We start from the raw sequence: 19,677 nt of genomic DNA on the forward strand, positions 1-19,677 counted from the left end.
TAACCAGTCAAAGGTGGGGAGGGAGGAAAAAAAGGAGTGAAGAAAGCCTGCAAGAGTTACGGGAAGTTGTGGTATATATATATATGTATAATGGAATATTCTTCAAACCTAAAAAATGAGTAAATTTTTTCATTTGTGACAATATGGATAGAACTTGAAGGCACTGTGCTAAGTAAAATAAGTAAGACAGAGGAAGACAAATACTGTATGATCTCACTTATGTGTGGAATCTACAAAACAAAAACAAAAGCAAAAAAAAAAAAACGAAAAATAAAAAAAATACAAACAAAAGCTCATAAAAAAGACATCAGACTCTTGTGTTACCAGACCGGAGGTTAGAGAGAAGAAGAATTGGAGGAAGATGATCAAAAGGTATAAACTTTCAGTTATAAGATAAATAAGTCCTACAGATATAATGCACAACACAGTGACTATGGCTAACACTGTTGTATGATATATGTGAAAGTTGTTGAGACAGTCAGGCCTAAGAATTCTCACTACAAGGCCGAGGGTTTTTTTTTTTTTTCTTTTTCCTTTCTTCTTTCTTTTCTTTCTTCCATGAGAGGATGGATATTAGCTAAACCTATTGTGGTAATCATTTTACTATATATGTAAATCGAACCATCATGCTGTATACCTTAAATGAATACAGTGATGTAAATCAATTATTTCTTCATAGAATTGGGGGGAAAAGATGCATGGAGCAGCTATCTCTTTAATAACTGCTCATAGGAGGAGAGGAACATTTTCCATGTGACAGGAAGGATGAACCAAATATTTGTTGACCATAAGAGAACAGTGCTGTAGTGATTGGGCTACTAAACGAATATTTTAATTATCCTTCTTCTGAGAGCTTGGGAGGACTGAAGTTCTCCACCCACTTTGAAGCTAGGTATGGCCCAGTGATTCATTTTTTTTTTTTCCCAATGAAATATGTTAATTCAGGCCAAAGGAAAAAAGAAAGCAAATATTATGAGCATCACATGCTTCACGGATGAAAAAAGTCCAAGTTGAGCACGTAACAAAATGTGCAAAGAAAGCATACTTTGACTATAGATCTTGGAAATTATTTCAAAATAATTGTATCACCATTAACACAGATATAGAACAAACTCATTTTGTATAGAACAAATTCATTTTGTGTCTTATTGGTTAACAAGACTAAAATGGTGTGTAACTGTTGTATAACTACTAGACTATAAGATTATTTTTTATCATATTCTATTTAGAAACATTTTAAGGTTGTAATTGATATATTCAATATTAATAACCCAGTGAGTTATAAAAACCTGAAATAAGATACTAAATAAATTAATGTGGACAATGCGATGTTCTGGAAAGGACACCAAACTCAAAGTCTAAAGACCTGCGTTAATTTTCTGTGTAGCTCTTTCCTCTCTAGGCCTCAGTCCCTTCTGGCTTTAAAATGGCATAACCCTAAAATGTCTTCCTCTAACTAGATTTCTGATTTGATTACAGTTTGACAAAGGCTAATAGAGTCTCAAAGTTCCTTTAACCCTAGCTTTCTAATAATATCTGATTTGGTGAAAACCATCCCTTTTCTTCTAGAGCAGAATGTTTTGTTTCTACTTGACTATAAGTTCTTCAAAGCCCAGGATTAATTCTTGTTCATTTTTGTATATTCAACACTAAGCAAAATGACTATCACAGAGAAGGTTCTTAGTAAGCATTTGTTGACTAAGTAATGGGATTACTGTTATAAAAGTCAGTTGTCCCTAAGTTAGACATTTTCTGACTTTTATAAGATTAATTTTCCAGTTTGAGATTTAAGTGTATATATTTAGGTTAAGGATAATTGAAATTACTGCTTAAGTAGAGGACTCTCTTAATAAAGGAAAGCTTGTCTTAAGAAATGACAAGGCTTCTTCTAGTGTTTTATGATCAAAGAAACTGTGGATATACACTTATCAGCTGATAGATTGCAAAACTTACCAATGTGGTCCCGGAAAGCTGTATTTCAGTTACAGTCAAAAACTCTTTCAAATGGTAATGTTAAGTGGCTGTATTTGCAATATCTATGAACGTGAGACAGGGGTAAGGTGTTCTGATGTATTAGTTGAAAAAATCCCCACCCTTCTCTTTATTTTTTAAATTACTTTTTTATTTTTTAAATGATTTTTATTTTTTCCATTATAGCTGGTTTACAGTGCTCTATTAATTTTCTTTTTTTTTTTTTTTGTCTTTTTGCTATTTCTTAGGCCGTTCCCGCGGCATATGGAGATTCCCAGGCTAGGGGTCTAATCGGAGCTGTAGCCACCGGCCTACGCCAGAGCCACAGCAACGCGGGATCCGAGCCGCGTCTGCAGCCTACACCACAGCTCACGGCAACGCCGGATCGTTAACCCACTGAGCAAGGGCAGGGACCAAACCGCAACCTCATGGTTCCTAGTCGGATTCGTTAACCACTGTGCCACGACGGGAACTCCTCAATTTTCTACTGTATAGCAAAATTACCCTTTTAAAAAAAATATTTTGATAAGTGTCCAAAGAAATGATCAGCATGTTGTCTTTATTTCTTTAGGAAAAAAAATGACTAATCATACTTTAAAATCAACAAGAATTCAGATTGTAGAATACATTGATTGCCAAAATCACTATGCAAATTTTTTCATCTTTTTTCTTTTCATCCTTTCCTGGACTGTCCTTTGGACTAGAATTCTCCTAATATGTGACTTTCGTGTGCATGTCCCTAAGTTCCTTCATAGCTGTTGTATATCCCATGTTCCCATTTTAAAAGGTGGATCACCTTAGGCTGAAAATGTAAGGCAAGCTGGAAACTTGAGAAAGGGCATTTATTGTTTTTAAATTCAAGTGTTTTTTTTTTCATTTTTAATTATAGTTGATTTATAATGTTCTGTCAATTTCTGCTGTATAGCAGACTGACCCAGTTATATATATATACACACACATTTTTTCTCACATTGTCGTCCATCATGTCCCACCACAAGTAATTAGATATAGTTCCCTGTGCTGTACAGCAGTATCTCATTGCTTAACCATTCCAAATGCAGTAATTTGCATCTACTAACCCCCAATTCCCAATCTATCCCTCTCCCTCCCCCTCTACCTTGAAAACCATAAGTCTGTTCTCCAAGTCCATGAGATTGTTTCTTTTCGGTATATAGGTTCATTTGTGCCATATATTAGACCTCAGATGTAAGTGATATCATATGGAATTTGTCTTTTTCTTTCTGACTTACTTCGCTTAGTATGAGAATCTCTAGTTCCATCCATGTTGCTGCAAATGGCATTATTTTGTTCTTTTTTATGGCGGAGTAGTATTCCATTGTGTATATACACTACATCTTCTTAATCCATTCATCTGTCGATGGACATTTAAGTTGTTTCCATGTCTTAGCTGTTGTGAATAGTGCTGCAATGAACATACAGGTGCATGTGTCTTTTTCAAGGAAAGTTTTGTCTGGATATATGCCCAAGAATGGGCTTGCTGGGTCATATGGTAGTTCATGTGAGGTACCTCCATACTGTTTTTCATAGTGGTTGTATCAATTTACATTCCCACGACAGGGCAGGAGGGTTCCCTCTTCTCCACACCCTCTCCAGCATTTGTTATTTGTAGACCTACTAATGATAGCCATGCTGAGTAGTGTGAGGTGGTACCTCATTGTAGTTTTGATTTGCGTTTCTCTAATAATTAGTGATGTTGAACGTTTTTTCATGTGTCTGTTGACCATCTGTATGTCTTTTTTGGAGAAATGTCTATTCAGATCTTCTGCCACTTTTTCAACTGGATAGTTTGTTTTTGTGCTATTGAGTTGTATGAGTTATTTGTATATTTTGGAGATTTAAGCCCTTGTCAGTTGCATCATTTGAAACAATTTTCTCCCATTGCAAAACATTTTTGTTTTTTTTAAGGTTTCCTTTGCTGTGCAAGAGCTTGTAAGTTTGATTAGGTCCCATTGGTTTATTTTTGTTTTTATTTCTATTGCTTTGGGAGACGGACCAAAGAAAACATTTATATGGTTGATGTCAGAGGATGGGCATTTTATTTTTTCTTCCTTTTTTTGACTGTACCCGTGCACGTAGAAGTTCTAGGGACAGAGATCGAACCCATGACACAGCAGTGACCTGAGCCACAGAAGTGGCAATGCTGGATTCTTAACCCATTCTGCCACCAGGAAACTCTGAGAAAAGTATTTTGATGCTGTAAGGAAAGAAATATTTATACTTAAAATCATAATAAAAATATAAGAACCATGAGAGATTTAAAATACTTAAGAAATACAGCAGGTGACACAACTTTCATTAGGCAATGTTGCTGGTGTAGCAGAAACCAAAATGATGGCAGAGCATCAGGCAATATTCCTAGGATAAAACCTTTGAGAAAAAAATTAGATTTAATTAAGACTTTTAAGACCCATTTTTCATTATAAGGGTATATGCCCAAAAATATAGTTAATGCCAACCCCATAAAAGTGATGCAACTGAATTACCATGAGCTAAGAAAAGTGGAAGCAAAGAGGATAATTGTTTACTTTCAATCTATTTATCCAAAATTAATTTATTGCACATCAACTATGTGGAAAGCACCATGCACTGTTGGGGAATATGAAACTGCACTGGATACAGTATTGATAACCTGCCACTCTTCCCGTCTTCATAGAAGAGTGTTATCTTAGTCTGGATCCTTCTAAAATGAGCAGCTCACTTATAGAAGATTATTGTGGAAAGGAATTGCGAGGAACACTGATGGGGGATTGGAACAAGTTAAATAGGGAAGGAGGGAGAGCTAGTCCAAAAATGTGTTACTGAGCTGGTCCCAGTTGTGAGTCACTGGGCTCCATCCTACTGGGGACCTTCTGAGGAGCCAGGTGGAATATACTTTAGAATTGTTTGCCCTCACACAGCTGGTTGCCATAGCACCAGCTAATGTAAAAAGGTAATGGGAAGGTATAAGGCCAGACACCAAAGACAAATGAAACAACTATATATTGCAAATTTATCTCATGCGGAGATAAAAAAGCAGTTATTTATTAAGCCTTTATTGTGTGCAAAATAATATGTGCTAGCCACTAGGGAAGAAAAAAAGAGATATAAAGAAGAATAAAATATGATTCTTGCTGGTGTTCCTCTTGTGGTGAAGTGGAAACGAATATGACTAGTATCCTGAAGATGTGGGTTCAATTCCTAGCCTCGCTCAGTGGGTTAAGGATCTGGTGTCATCGTCGTGAGCTGTGGTCTAGGCCAGCAGCTGCAACTCCATTTCACCCCTAGCCTGGGAACTTCCATATGCTGCAGGCACAGTCCTAAAAAGCAAAAAAAGAAAAAGAAAAGAAAAAAAGAAAAATCATTGTCCTTTAGGAACTCAATCTAGGTAGGGAAGCAAGTCTGGGAGCAAGGTCAGGAGAGAGGAATGTGAATTGCAAGGGGCATCAGGGAGGAAACAAGTACCTATTAAAGGGTCAAATGAGTTATCACAGAGCTAAAGGAAAAGTATGTCATATGGAGGCTGGGAAATTGGCATGAAGTGAAAGAGGGTGATTTCAAGTGGAAGAAACAAGGATTGCAGCCCTAGGGTTAAGGAGTAGAGTTTGTTGAGAATATGTGATCTACTTAGATGAATTATATATGAAGATTGTATTCCAGCATACAGAACAGCACACTGGGCATAGTAAGTGCTCAAAAAGAATTTATAGGTACTCAGGCATTATTTGTTTAATGAGTGAATTTTCTGAACTGTACCTATAGAAGGAGAACTGTGCTTTAGAAGGAGCATATTGTTGGTGTGTTTGTTACTGTTTCAAATGTATAGGATTTTGAGGTATACATGACCTCCTCCAACAACTGGATATTTCTTCTTGGGCCAAGGCATGTCTGATATAAATACTGATACATCTTAAAAGCTACCATTTAATGAAATCTTAAATTAGCACTGTTAAGCACTTTACCTAGTTGGCTCATTTACCTCTCACAGCAACACTATGAGAAGGATATTTTTGTCCCTTTTGTTCAGCTGGAGAATACTGAGGCACATGGTGGGCTTGAGTGTTACAAGTATGGTCTCCATTAATAACTAACACACTCAAGTAGAAATCACAGGCAAGAGGGAGTCTTTAACAGTTCTCTTGGCTCGTATGTGTGTCTGTGCATGTGTGTTCAACAATGTATGTTTATGGTGTGAAGTCTTCAGAGGCATTGAGGAATATAAGATTCCTTTTTTTTTTTTTTTTTGGCTGTACATGTAGCTAGTATAAGTTCCTGGGACAGGGACTGACTCTAGCCACTTCAGTGACAATGCTGGATTTTTAACCGCTGGGCCACCAGGGAACTCGACAAGATTATTCTTTCCTCTAAACTAGAATGGACCTTCCTTTGTGATGGTAATCAATGTTTCTAAATCCTGAATTTTTTTTTTTTTTTTTAGAGCCACACCCATGGCATATGGAGGTTCCCAGGCTAGGGGTTGAATCGGAGCTACCGCTGCTGGAGTACGCCACAGGCATAGCAACGCAGGATCTGAGCCGCATCTGCGACCTGCACCACAGCTCACGGCAAGACCAGATCCTAACCCACTGAGCAAGGCCAGGGATTGAACCTGCATCCTCATGGATCCTAGTTGGATTCATTAACTGCTGATTCACGAAGGGAACTTCCTAAATCCTGAATTTTTTATTACTGTTCCTATAGTTTTCCTTTTTTTTTTTTCTTGAGGTTTATGGTAACACCCCATTAAACTGCAGAAATCAAAATAATTCATCTATAGTTCTCTGTAATAAATAGTATGACAGTGCCAATCACTTTATCAAATCCTGCGAGTGATACAAAAGTAAATTAGATGTGACCATTGTTTGCAAGGAACTTAGACTCTACTGAAGGAGTTGAATATCAGGGTATTAAAGTAAAAGCAAATGGCTGTGGGAGAAAGGAGGAACTAGCAGATGAGTTTCAACTAGAGTTAGGCAGTAATTCTGTAATTCCATGTAGGAGTGGAAGCATAGAAATTCAGCCCCCCTGAGTTCTGGTCTTAATTTTACCTCTTAACTTCAGCACATCATTCAATCACCAGCCTCATCTCCTCAACCACAGAAGTGAAAGTTTGCAGTAAATGATCCCCAGTATCCCTTGGAGTTCTGACAAGTTCTAACTTTGTGAGCATGTTGCATTTGAGATATACATTGAAAGATGGGTACAGAGTTCATTGGTGGCTCAGCAGGTTAAGGATCTTGTGTCACTGCTCTGGCTTTGGTTGCTGCTGCAGTGCGGGTTAGATTCCTGGCCCAGGAACTTCCATATACTGTGGGCGCAGCCTTAAAAAAAAAAAAAAATGGTACTTATCCCACCTGTAGAGGTGTAGAAGCCCATCCCAGATGAAAGCAGAGTGTGAGCAAATCTGCAAATGCAGCAAAGGCCTGGGCACGTCCAAAGAATGGAGAGCTTTCCTGCCTAGTGTGCCTGGCATGTCAGAGAGCAGCCAGCAATAAGACTGGAAAGGTAGCGTTGGGAAAGTTCACAGAGAGATTTGAATTCCATACAAAGGCATTTGGATTTTATTAAGGTTTTTTAAATAGCCAAAATATAATGGCAATGATTAGCAAATCATTGAGAATAAATGAAAATCAATCTGGAGCATAACAAGTGGAACAATTTAAGTAAATCAGAACTACAGGGCCAGATAATCACAGGTCTTTATTGCATTTGAAAAGCTAAGAAAAGAATTGGAAGGTAAATGGAATCTTTCCAAAAAAGTGGAAAAAATAATCTAACCTTATAAAATTCTTTACCCTTAATGCCAAAAGAACAATGTTACAGAATAACAGAAAAGAAGCTGGTTTAGGATAACCTTCTTAATGAAAAGATGGAAAGAATAAAATTTAATGAACAAGACAATTTGATCATTAAAGCTTCAAGTTTAAACACTTATATAAAAACTTAAATAATTTCACACCCACATAGCCACACATATGTAATCCTACAAACTCCTTCAACTTCAATTGGTTTGCAATTTCACCTGTTTTTTTCACACAGTCACAATTTCACACAGATGATACAGCTGATGGCAGTGACTATTAGTGACCTTAAGAACACAGCTGGGTTTCTATTTTTATTTCTGTAAAACCCTCTTTCTTCACCTAGATGATGCCTTCAAGGGTGAAACTAAAATCTATATAGTCAAGCAATTTGTATTGTATATTTGTGTATATATTTCACACAACAAAGCCAGCTCTTAAAACACAGAGTATTTTATACAGGAGTTCCTGTCGTGGCTCAGTGGTTAACGAATCTGACTAGGAACCATGAGGTTGCAGGTTCGATCCCTGGCCTTGTTCAGTGGGTTAAGGATCCAGCATCGCCATGAGCTGTGGTGTAGGTCGCAGATGCGGCTTGGCTCTGTCGTAGGCCAGTGGCTACAGCTTCGATTAAACTCCTAGCTTGGGAACCTCCATATGCCGCGGGTGCATATGGACAAAAAACAAAAAACAACAACAAAAAAAAAACCCACACAATATACACACTCACACACAAACACACAAAATATGACAATGACTCTTTTAAAAATATCTAACATATTTAGAAGATACTGATGAACAATATAGACTTTGCATTTTTCCCCAATGACCATGAAGGACAGAAAAAAAGCAGCAGAATATGTTTCTATTTAGGTGATTGCTTACTTATTCTTGTTCACTCAAATTAGAGGTGATAGTCTTGGAGAGTTTCTGGCCATTTGCAGGAAAAAGTACAAATAGGCAGATTTCTGAATATAGGTAATAACAGAGACAAACATATGTTTAAATTTCCTAATGCAGCTGATGCTGAGTAAATAGGATTGTATACTGTGAACTTTGGCAAAATGGCTATTCATTAGCAAGCAGAAAAGGATTCAAGGATGGTGGTTTGCCAGACAAATAGCTTAGTAGTTGCTAAGAATGAGCTGGCAGGGTAATTCCACGAGTCAGAGAAAGGAATGGTGTGATATGACTGGCCACTCTGCTCATTGTTCATTACACAAAATGGAAATGCTCTCTGTGAAAATAATTATTTTACATTTTTATGCTGGTGAAGGCTTAGTTTGTAAAAGATGTTGGAATTTCCTGAAGGTAGGCATTCAGTTTTTGATCTAATGAAAAAGTAAAAATCTAAAACGTTAGAATAAGTATCTAAATACAGATTGTCTATAACCTTAGTCCTCTAATTTGAGAAAAGTGCACCAACGGGCATTTGTTAGCCTGATCCCTTTTAGAGAAGATAAGAAAGAAGGCTGACTGGCAGGAATTCTAAGCCTTCTATCCAGTTCTTTCTCTCCCTTAATATGAGTGGAGCTAGCTGTGGAAGGGGCTCACAAATTAAGCCTACGCTATAGGACTGAGAGCTACTTGAAAAGTGGACTGTGCTATGTTTATTTCTCTGTAATCCAGGAAACGGTGTATGGCACAATAATGGTGTGTTGAGTTAAAAAATCTGAAAAGCTATGCATTGGTAGCCCTACCACAAGGCAGCTATGCTACTCAGGTATTCTTCAAGCCCCAGCCTAGGGAAAGAAGATGACCTTCGAGGGTCTACAGTACAGGAACCTGCAGTATCCACACAAACAAAACCTGGCTCCTGGAAATCGCTGTTCCCTAGACATGAGATGGTACATGAGAAGACATGGTTTGTGCTGTGTTTTTAGCACAGTACATCCCATTTTAGAGCATGGGCCACTTATTGCATAAAAAATAGCACAGAAGGGAGTAATGAGATGTCACCTGTGCTGAGACTTGCCTGATTCATCTAGGCACTGTAATCAGTAGTTGTACATCCAGTTGTAAAGCCTATCCCCTCCCAGTGGTCCTCTCTTCCCCTAATCTCCATGCAGCGTTTAGGCAGAAGTAAGTGATACAGAAAATCTGGGTGTGATCTGAGCCTCCCTGTGTGTTATGACCTGCTCAAGGGGTTAAGGGGTGACTGTTGCTAATGAGAGGATTAAACTATCAAGTAAACCCCTCCCACAGTGTGTAATGTAACAGTTTCATGGTGTTTTGGATTGAATCGATGGTGTATAATTTCTCGGTAAACTAATATACACTCAATTTTGAATAGATGTTAATCACTCTTTTATTTGACATCTAATTTAGGTGTAAATCATTTACTTCCCATTAAGATATAAGCTTCCTCTGTAAAATGTAAGTTTAGACCAGGTTTTTCTTAGGGAAGCAAAGTTAGTGTAGCTAAATAACTCTACCTAAGACTGCAACAAGAATCCTAAAAATATGACTCAAAGCTAGTTTAGTTAAAGCTTTAGTAATTTAAGGAAATTGCCTAGGCAAGTAATTGGTATTATACCAAACTAAATATTTCACAGTTACATTTGCTTTTGCCTAAAAATAAAAACTGGAGCAATACAAGGGAAAACTGCCAAGACTGAAAATAATATGCAGCAGCTGTAAGTAATTGGGAGTGATAATCATAATTAGACAAGATGTAAGATATGTATTAAAGCCCGGATTGGATCTTCCTGTTGGCAACTGGGAGAAATCCCAAAGGCCTGGACCCCACATGTAGCCCACATACTTCTGCTTCATGCCTGAGAGCACCTCTGAAACCGAACTTGGCATTAGATCAGCCATGAAACCACGCCCAAAGCCTTGCACTCTTGGGAAATGAGAGAGAAAAAGAAGTGGAAGAGGTCACACTCCCTACCTTCAAGGAGAGTGCAAACCAGAAGAGGCTGACCCATTATCCAGCAGTAACCGGCATTAAAGTCCCCCGAAAGAAGCCAAGATAATGAAGAGAATAAATATTTTTGTAAGATAAAATGGAGGACAGCTTTGTAAGACCAGAGAAACACTAATTTAACCAACTTTAGATTAAGAATAAAATAAACTACGTGTTCATGGAAAACATCTCAAGCTAAAGAGGACAGCAGCCATTTCTCTTTTGCTCAGTGACTCAGAATGCCTTGCACATAGCACACAATGAATTTGCTAAATGAATGAGCAAATGATTAGTGTTGAGATAATTCTTGAGGGAGTGTTTATCCTGTGTTAGATGTTGTTCTGGGTGCTTTAAGTATATCAACACATTTGATCTTCATGATCACTTTGGAGATGCTACCAATCTTCATTTGCAGACTGCATATGAGGATAGTGAACCAAGCATAGGTAAGAAAAGTGCCTAGGTTAGTCTAGTTAGAGGTGAGTCTGGACTTTGAACCAAAGTCATCTGGATCTACAGTTCATGTGTTATGTACATATATTTTAAAACTAGAATGCCTTAACTTTACTAGGAAAGTGGGAAGAATAACAACCAGTCTTTACTGTTATTTGTTTTAAATTCTGATCTGTAAACGACACTGGCCTCCCTGGCATACCCTATTTCATTCCTTCTTTCTCTTCCTTTTTCTTAAATAACATGGTGAAATTGAATGCATCTAACACATTGCTCAAGGGCTATTTTCATTCTCTTTGTCTCAAATCTCTACCCTTTTCCTCCTCCTTTCCCTTCCCTTTTCTTTTCCCTCTCCTTCTCAATTTAAATGTCCTCTCCTTTCTTCTTCTCAAAACTAAAGACAATTAAATAGGTAGTGGGAAAGAAACACAACAGTTTCCTTCTTCCATACTTTGCCTTAAGAGCAAGAGACCAAAGGAACAACTATTGAAATAGGTATTTTATCAAAGTGGTCGTGAATTAGACAAATCATATTTAGAAATATTTTCCCACATTCAATTCAAAATACATCTGTTAAACATATTTGATATAAAATACAAATGCACACATGACAGGAGGAATGTTCCATAATTTCAATATGCTTACAGTCCAGTAGAAGAGAAAGATATACATCTTTCTATATACATATTACACATATATATAACTTAGTATAAGTTAAAAAAAGGAAGTATTTATGAAATCTGGTATAAGCAAGAGACTAGTTCTTATTAGAGAGATGGGGGGGGGGCTCCTGGGGAGGTAGTATTTTAGATCTTTAAGGAGGAATAGGATTTTGGTAGATGGAGAAGGGAAATAGGAAATAAGGCCTTTTGGGCTTAAGGATGTAGCATGTGCAAATGACAGGGAATTCTGAAAACACTCTGTATTAGAAAATAGCTTGTGTGACTGGAGCTAAGAGTCTGGGTAAGTTGATAGAACCAGATGACAGTCATCCCTGAATGCTGAGCTATACAACTTTGGCTTCCCTGAACAGCCAAGGCAACCCCCCTAAAGGTTGGGGGCTAATGTGGGCTTCTGTTCTTGCCTATACTAGTACTATCTACTGTCCATAGAATAGTCAAGAGTATATTTTTAAATGTTAGCTAGCTTCCTCTATATGAAACTGTCTTGTGGCTTCTTATATCACATAGAAGAAAACCAAAACCCTCACTACAGGCAGCTACACCTGTGATCATGTACCCTCTCCATCCTACTACTTCAGATGAGTAGCAGTATGATCCTCATAGGCAACTAAAAACATGGCAAGAAACTTACAGCAGATCTGATTGTCCCAGAGGCATAGCTGCATGTCTCCTTAGAAACTAATGATCATATCTGGGGGCCAAGTTCATCTATGCACCCTTTTTTTTTTATTGTGGCAAGAGGATGATGCTACAAAGTTCGATACATGCTGTGCCCCTATAATCTGCCTGATCCATCTTCCTGGTCCTACTCAAATGGTGAAGGAAGGTATTCTGACTCTGTACAGATCTTAAAAGGTGAGAATGAGTATAAAAGTAGAGAGAGAAGAAAGAATAAAATATAGGTCATGAAAGAGTATTCTTCTGAAAAAAGAAGTCAAGATGTTGTGTCCCCCTTATGTGTTCAGGTGATAATAATGGAAACCGAGTAAATATTTACAGCACACTTACCAAGTACAAGACTCTATGTTCTGTACCAGTGATAAAACATAGATAAAATAAGTATTGATTTAAAGACACTCTTGGTGTAATGGGAAAAGATAGGTATGTAAATATGATAAATACGTAAATATGATATTAAATATAACACCAAATTAATTTTTCATGTGGGATTTACACTTTTCTCTTTTTAAAGATGGTATCTGAATCGAGTCCTGAATCTAATTTCTAATAGTGAATTTCTAATAGCTGACAGTTACTTTCTTTAATTTCTTTTTTTTTTTTTTGTCTTTTTGCTATTTCTTTGGGCCGCTCCCGCGGCATATGGAGGTTCCCAGGCTAGGGGTTGAACCGGAGCCGTAGCCACCGGCCTACACCAGAGCCACGGCAATGTGGGATCCGAGCCGCATCTGCAACCTACACTACAGCTCACGGCAACACCGGATCGTTAACCCACTGAGCAAGGACAGGGACCGAACCCGCAACCTCATGGTTCCTAGTCGGATTCGTTAACCACTGCGCCACGACGGGAACTCCCTACTTTCTTTAATTTCTTAACATTTTCTGTAATTTCTTAAAAAGCTGATTGGGATTTAACATGACAAGTAAATCTAATTGGCTCAAATAGTACTAAGACTCCTAACTTTAGTATCGTTAGCTTTGTGCTCTAAATACTCAGTTAACAAGTCTCCGGAGTTCCCATTGTGGCGCAGTGGAAATGAATCTGACTAGGAACCATGAGGTTGCAGGTTCGATCCCTGGCCTTGCTCAGTGGGTTAAGGATCTGGCGTTGCCGTAAGCTGTGGTATAGGTTGCAGACACGGCTTGGATATGGCGTTGCTGTGGCTGTGGAGTAGGCCAGTGGCTACAGCTCCGATTGGACCCCTAGCCTGGGAACCTCCATTTGCCACAGATGTGACCCTAAAATGCAAAACAACAACAACAACAACAACAACAAAAAACCAAGTTCCTCAAAACACATAGTAAGTATCAGCCAATGGGAAGAAGGTTATACAACAGTAAGACACCCTAAGTCAATGGGCTACTATGCTCCAATTCTTTAAAGTGAGATATATATTACTAACATATACATATCACCGCATTTTATACAAAAATAATTGTATTCTATTTCCACTGCCTCGACTACTTACAAACCATGAGTCCTTGGAGAGCTCTCCTGTGTTTATTCATTATCCTTACAGTAACTGCATGAATCCTAATGTTCTATGTTTGCCTTTTTATTTATATCTCAAACTAGAATGAAACTTTCCTGAGAGGACATTGAGTTTTATTCATCTCTGCTTGTGTTCAATTCCCAGCACCAAAAAAAGATGCTCAATATATACTTAAAGATGAATCATGATATATGACTTGGCATTAGATAGCCAAACTCACATTCCTTTAACTAATTTTGCTTTTTACTTTTGGGCCTTCTAATTGCCAAAAGCTACTCTACAGTCCATTTTCTATGATACTTGCAAGCTAACAATGTAGCGACAGGCTCCCACTTTATTTTAGGACTAATGGAAATATTGAAAACAGCTAAAAAATACATCCATTTGAGACATCCATGGAAAAAAATATATATGCTATTAATTGCAAAGTAATATTTACTTTTTAAATATATCATTGATACACATTTTTCATATCTAAGACAAAAAGAGGCTGAGTAGAAGATAAAGGCACTTTGGGGAAAAAGATGGCATTTAAGGCATATGATAAAAAAAAGAGTATATATAGAGAAACATGAAACTGAATTAACAAAAGGATCTTACCATATTATATATTGTATTCCCAGTACTTAGTATAGTCCCTGGTACCTAGTTCAATAAAAATTTGCTGAATGAATGAAAGAAAGCATATAGTAGATCCTCTAGCTTATAGATGAGTGGCTTGCTTCAGAATAGATTCTATTTTGTAGGCAAGATATAGTTCTTTTAACTCTGACCTTTTTATTTATTTATTTAATTGAATTGTTCATTCAACAGATATTTCTTGAGCATCCACTATGTACCAGACCTTGCCAGACTTTGTGTCTGGAAATACTAAGATAAATAAAATATGACTTGGGAGAGTTTACAGTCTGCTGAGAGAAATAGATATGTACATAAATATTTGCAATGCAGTAAGATAAGAATATATATTGTGACTCAATGACACAATAGGGTAGTCTGCTCAGCTTGCTGGAGGAGAGGGGATTCAAGAAGGATTTCCCCCAAAAAGCATTTTAAAGGATGAATAAGGAGTTTTGAGAATCCTTTAAACTCTACCCACTTAATGTACTGTTTAATTTGTCATAATAAAAATGTTATCTCTGCTTTGTGTGCTTGGCTTTTAAGAAATATTTCCTATTTATGAAATCATTTTATATGCTTTGCTTATTATTAGTCCTTTGTTATTATGCTGGTTTTATTTATTGTTATTATTAAGCTCAAGATGCTTAAAAAACAGAAAAAAATAACTATGAAATGGCTGTCATTGAGAAGGTAACAGACCAATTAAATATTTATATTAAAAAAACATCATTTTAGGTCTTTCAAGTGAAAATAATTTAAGGAGTTTTAAGGTTTTAAATTAGACTTCTTACATATCAAAATTTGAAAAGCTATCTGTTCAACAATACACTTATTTTCTTCATCATCTTCTCATTGTTTAAAACTCATTTGTGATGCAAATAGAAACATCAAATAGTTGATTTTGCTCCTTGTTTACTAAAGAGTAGCAGTTTCAGCCCTTGAATCGCACTTGCATGGAATCAACAACTGTTCTGCCAAGAAAACTCCCCACTGGCAGAGGCCAATGCCTCTTTCATCTCCTTTAATTTTTTTTAGTGTTAGAAACAATAGCATTTATTCTCTTGTAACATGAAAATATAGTCATTGGTGAAAGTTCCATTAAAAACTAGCTGCTGGTAATTCAAACTCGGTGTGACTGAAAGTGCTCCTGGGTTTGAGTTATGAATGTGGGGGTGAAATACTATTTTTTTTTAATCACATTATTTATTTACTACTAGGAAACAGTGCTTGAAATCCAGGTTTCATTAAAGAAGAGGTAGTTAAAAGTATGTTGGTGGAGTTTTTTTTATTATTATTACTATTATTTTTCTTATGGTAAATGAGAGTCTCAAGCAAAGGTGAGTGTGCCTGAGACATTTGACTTTTGGAACACAATATAATTCACATTCAAAGAGGCAACTGTCCTCTTGTGAAATTGTGAAATGAAGTAGAATCCATTCAGTAGACTCTCACAGTATCCCAGGCCTGGTGAATCTCTAGGTGAAATGTCAGTGAAAATTCAACATGACTGTCAGCCAAGTACCACAGGAGCTTCTCTGTGTATAAAACCATGAGCTAACGCATAAATGTAATCATACAATTCAACACCTCCAAATTCTTCAAAATCTCCTTCAGTATAAAAAGCCAAACTCTTTTTTTCACTACAGTTGAGGTCATTCTATCTGCCTAGAGTTCCATTTCAATTCTCTCCACTCCAGGCCTCAAACTTCACAGTCCAGCGAGACTAATCTACTTTTAGATCCCAGGATACATGCTGTGCTCTCTCTTTTCCTCATCTCTTTGAATATACTGTTTTCTCTGCGTAAATAATGGTCCCCTTTGGTTAAATCAGCCTTCTTTTACCCAGGCAGATTTAAATACACAGTTTTATGTGTCACTACAGTTTACAGATGCAATTCTAATATTCCTAGGATTGTATTATAAATATTTGAACATCCTTCCTCATCTACATATAGGTGAGGAAATCTCTTCTTCACTTTTCCAGCATTTAGTATAGTACTTGGCCCATAAAAAAGATCCACAAATATATGCATGTATATATGTATGATATCACTTAGATGTGGAATCTAAAAAAGCAGAACTTAAAAAAAACAAAGAATAGAAAAGTGGTTACCAGAGGCTGAGAGGTGTGGAAATTGGGAGACTGTTTTTAAGGGTACAAACTTACAATCAGTAGATCAAAATCTCTAAAGATCTAATGCACAGCATAGTGATTATAAACAACAACACTGTATTTTAACCTTCAAAGCAGCTAAGAGACTAGATCTTAATTGATCCCACCACAGAAAAGAAATGATAATTATGTGATGTGATAAAAGTTTAGCTACCACTATGGTGGTAATCGTATTGCAATATATAAATATATAAATGTATTCAGTCAACATTGTGGTACACCTTAAACTTATGCAATGTTGTAGGTCAATTCTATCTCAGCAAACATAAATTTAAAATATATATACACAAATGACTTGTCCACTAATACAAACATTTACAATGCAGATAAGAGGAATAATAATAATATCAGCTGGTAGTAATGGAGTACGTAAGTGTGTGCCTGCCCAGCCCAGTGCAAGGTGTTATGTGTGCATCATCTCCAATCCTCACTGCAGCCCTGCCAGATGGATAATATTATTTCTCTTTTGCCCTTGAGAAAACTCAAGAGCTCAGAGAGGTTAGTCAAGGAGGCCACACCTTCTCATATAGCAGAACCAGATGTGAAGCAAATTCTGTCTGACTTCAGGGCCAGTGTTCTCCCCAGTCAGTACACCCAGCTGCCTTTTGATTATTGTTAAGATCTTGAAAGACACAAATTAGATTTTGATTTATTCTTTTCCATTTCTTTTCAGCTCCAAGTACAGCCCAGTATGGAATTACCGGGAGCGCTGACGTTCTTTTCTCCTGCTGGTACCTTGTGTTGACACTGTCCTCTTTCACCAGCATATTCTACCTGAAGAATGCCATTCTACAATAAATCTAAAGACCCATAAAAGGCTTTTAAGGATTCTCTGAAAGTGCTGATGGCTGGATCCAATCTGGTACAGTTTGTTAAAAGCAGCGTGGGATATAATCAGCAGTGCTTACATGGGGATGATCGCCTTCTGTAGAATTGCTCATTATGTAAATACTTTAATTCTACTCTTTTTTTTGATTAGCTACATTACCTTGTGAAGCAGTACACATTGTCCTTTTTTTAAGACGTGAAAGCTCTGAAATTACTTTTAGAGGATATTAATTGTGATTTCATGTTTGTAATCTACAACTTTTCAAAAGCATTCAGTCATGGTCTGCTAGGTTGCAGGCTGTAGTTTACAAAAAACGAATATTGCAGTGAATATGTGATTCTTTAAGGCTGCAATACAAGCATTCATTTCCCTGTTTCAATAAGAGTCAATCCACATTTACAAAGATTCATTTTTTTTCTTTTTTGATAAAAAAGCAAATAATATTGCCTTCAGATCATTTCTTCAAAATATAACATATCTAGATTTTTCTGCTCGCATGATATTCAGGTTTCAGGAATGAGCCTTGTAATATAACTGGCTGTGCAGCTCTGCTTCTCTTTCCTGTAAGTTCAGCATGGGTGTGCCTTCATAAAATAATAATTTTCTCTTCATCTCCAATGAATAAAAGTGTTTTTGCCAAATTCTACAATTTGAAAACAAAAATAAACCACAATGAAAGAGGGCAACTCTATCCTGTCTCTAAAGAATGAAGGAGCTACTGGACTGTAAAAATCTCTTCCCTCATTACCAGTAGGGTTTTGAGAAGTTTGCCCCACTATATCTCAGTTTTATGATGAAAAACAATTTAACTAACATAGGTACAGGTAAATTTGCCGTATGATTTCTTTAGTTGTAGCTAAAAGCTAGATCCCCTTTGGAAAATAATTCCCTTTAAAAAGGTAGCACAATCCATTCCAGGGATTGCCTAGCAATACAGCATCTTTTCCTTTCACTATTTGAGGCCAAAAATTTTAAGATGGTTTGTCAAAAAGGACACAAAGTCCAGTTACCCAATTTTACCTGAGTTGGTAAGCACTCAAAATTAATTTGGTTCTGTGACAGGTAAGTTGGTATGATAGATACAGTGTTCCTGTGGACAGGAGCATTTTGCATATTTTCCATCTGAAAACATCACTAAGTTGATAGTTTGGTATGCATGTTATATAAAAAAGTTCCAAAATATATAGTAACAAATATTCCATGTTGGTATGCAGCAGATCAAACCCTGAAATAACTAAGTCCACAGTAAAATGTTTTTCTCTAGCTATGTCAGCTCAAATAAGCAAGCCCAAAAGGAAAAAAAAAAGTTACCATGCTTTATTTTTTCTTACATGATATATATGTGTTCCAGTGAAGACAAGATACCAGTGATTAGGAATATCTTAAAATATATTAATTATTAAATTGTCATGGATATTAAATGATTTCTATCATAAAGAATGAAAACTACATCTTTGAAGGAAAATGCTGTTACTCTAAAGAAGTATTACATTACAAGTTTGATGGTTTTCCTCTTTACTAAAGAGAGACCATGGCATTGAAAAACATTTAAGTTTGATGGAGTTACTAATTTCCCTATAACTAGAGATTTCTGCAAATAGTTCCCTTTTGCAAGTCATGATAACAAAACACCTACTAACATAGTTAGAAATAAGTACATATGTAAGGTTGTACATATTTAAAATATCTAACATTTTGCCCTGAAAGAAACGTAAGTAAAATGGGAGTAAAATTTAGGCCCAAAGTATACCATAAATCTATTCTAATCAGAAATATGAATCCTAAATGAGGAGGCATAAATATACAGTGTTTACAAAATGGCAGTAATATGGCATAATGCTATTAAACTTACTCACTATAATAATTTATTACATTATTTTGACCGACATTAAGAAAGGTTTTTTCCGTTTTTTTTTTTAAAACACATATGGCATTTTAACTTTATTATTCATTTGCTCTGTGCAATTGGTGAGTAAACTACAAAATTTTTTTGTGTGTATTGCAGCTTTAAAGTGGCACACTCCATAATAATCTACTTACTAGAAATAGTGGTGCTACCACAAAAGTGTT

General features: G+C 36.6%; 1 protein-coding gene across 1 annotated transcript in view; it reads left to right on the forward strand.

The window, feature by feature from the left end:
- NEGR1 (neuronal growth regulator 1) overlaps positions 1-18,048 on the forward strand; it is an 873,593-nt gene extending 855,545 nt beyond the window's left edge. Inside the window, exon 7 of the mRNA XM_047788645.1 lies at positions 17,452-18,048. Within this exon, the coding sequence (XP_047644601.1) occupies positions 17,452-17,576 (125 nt within the window). The 3' untranslated portion in view covers positions 17,577-18,048. The remainder of the gene's footprint in view (positions 1-17,451) is intronic.
- Positions 18,049-19,677: the final 1,629 nt, after the last annotated feature.

Source organism: Phacochoerus africanus, chromosome 8 (genome assembly GCF_016906955.1).
Source record: "Phacochoerus africanus isolate WHEZ1 chromosome 8, ROS_Pafr_v1, whole genome shotgun sequence".
In the NCBI taxonomy this organism is placed as follows: Eukaryota; Metazoa; Chordata; class Mammalia; order Artiodactyla; family Suidae; genus Phacochoerus; species Phacochoerus africanus.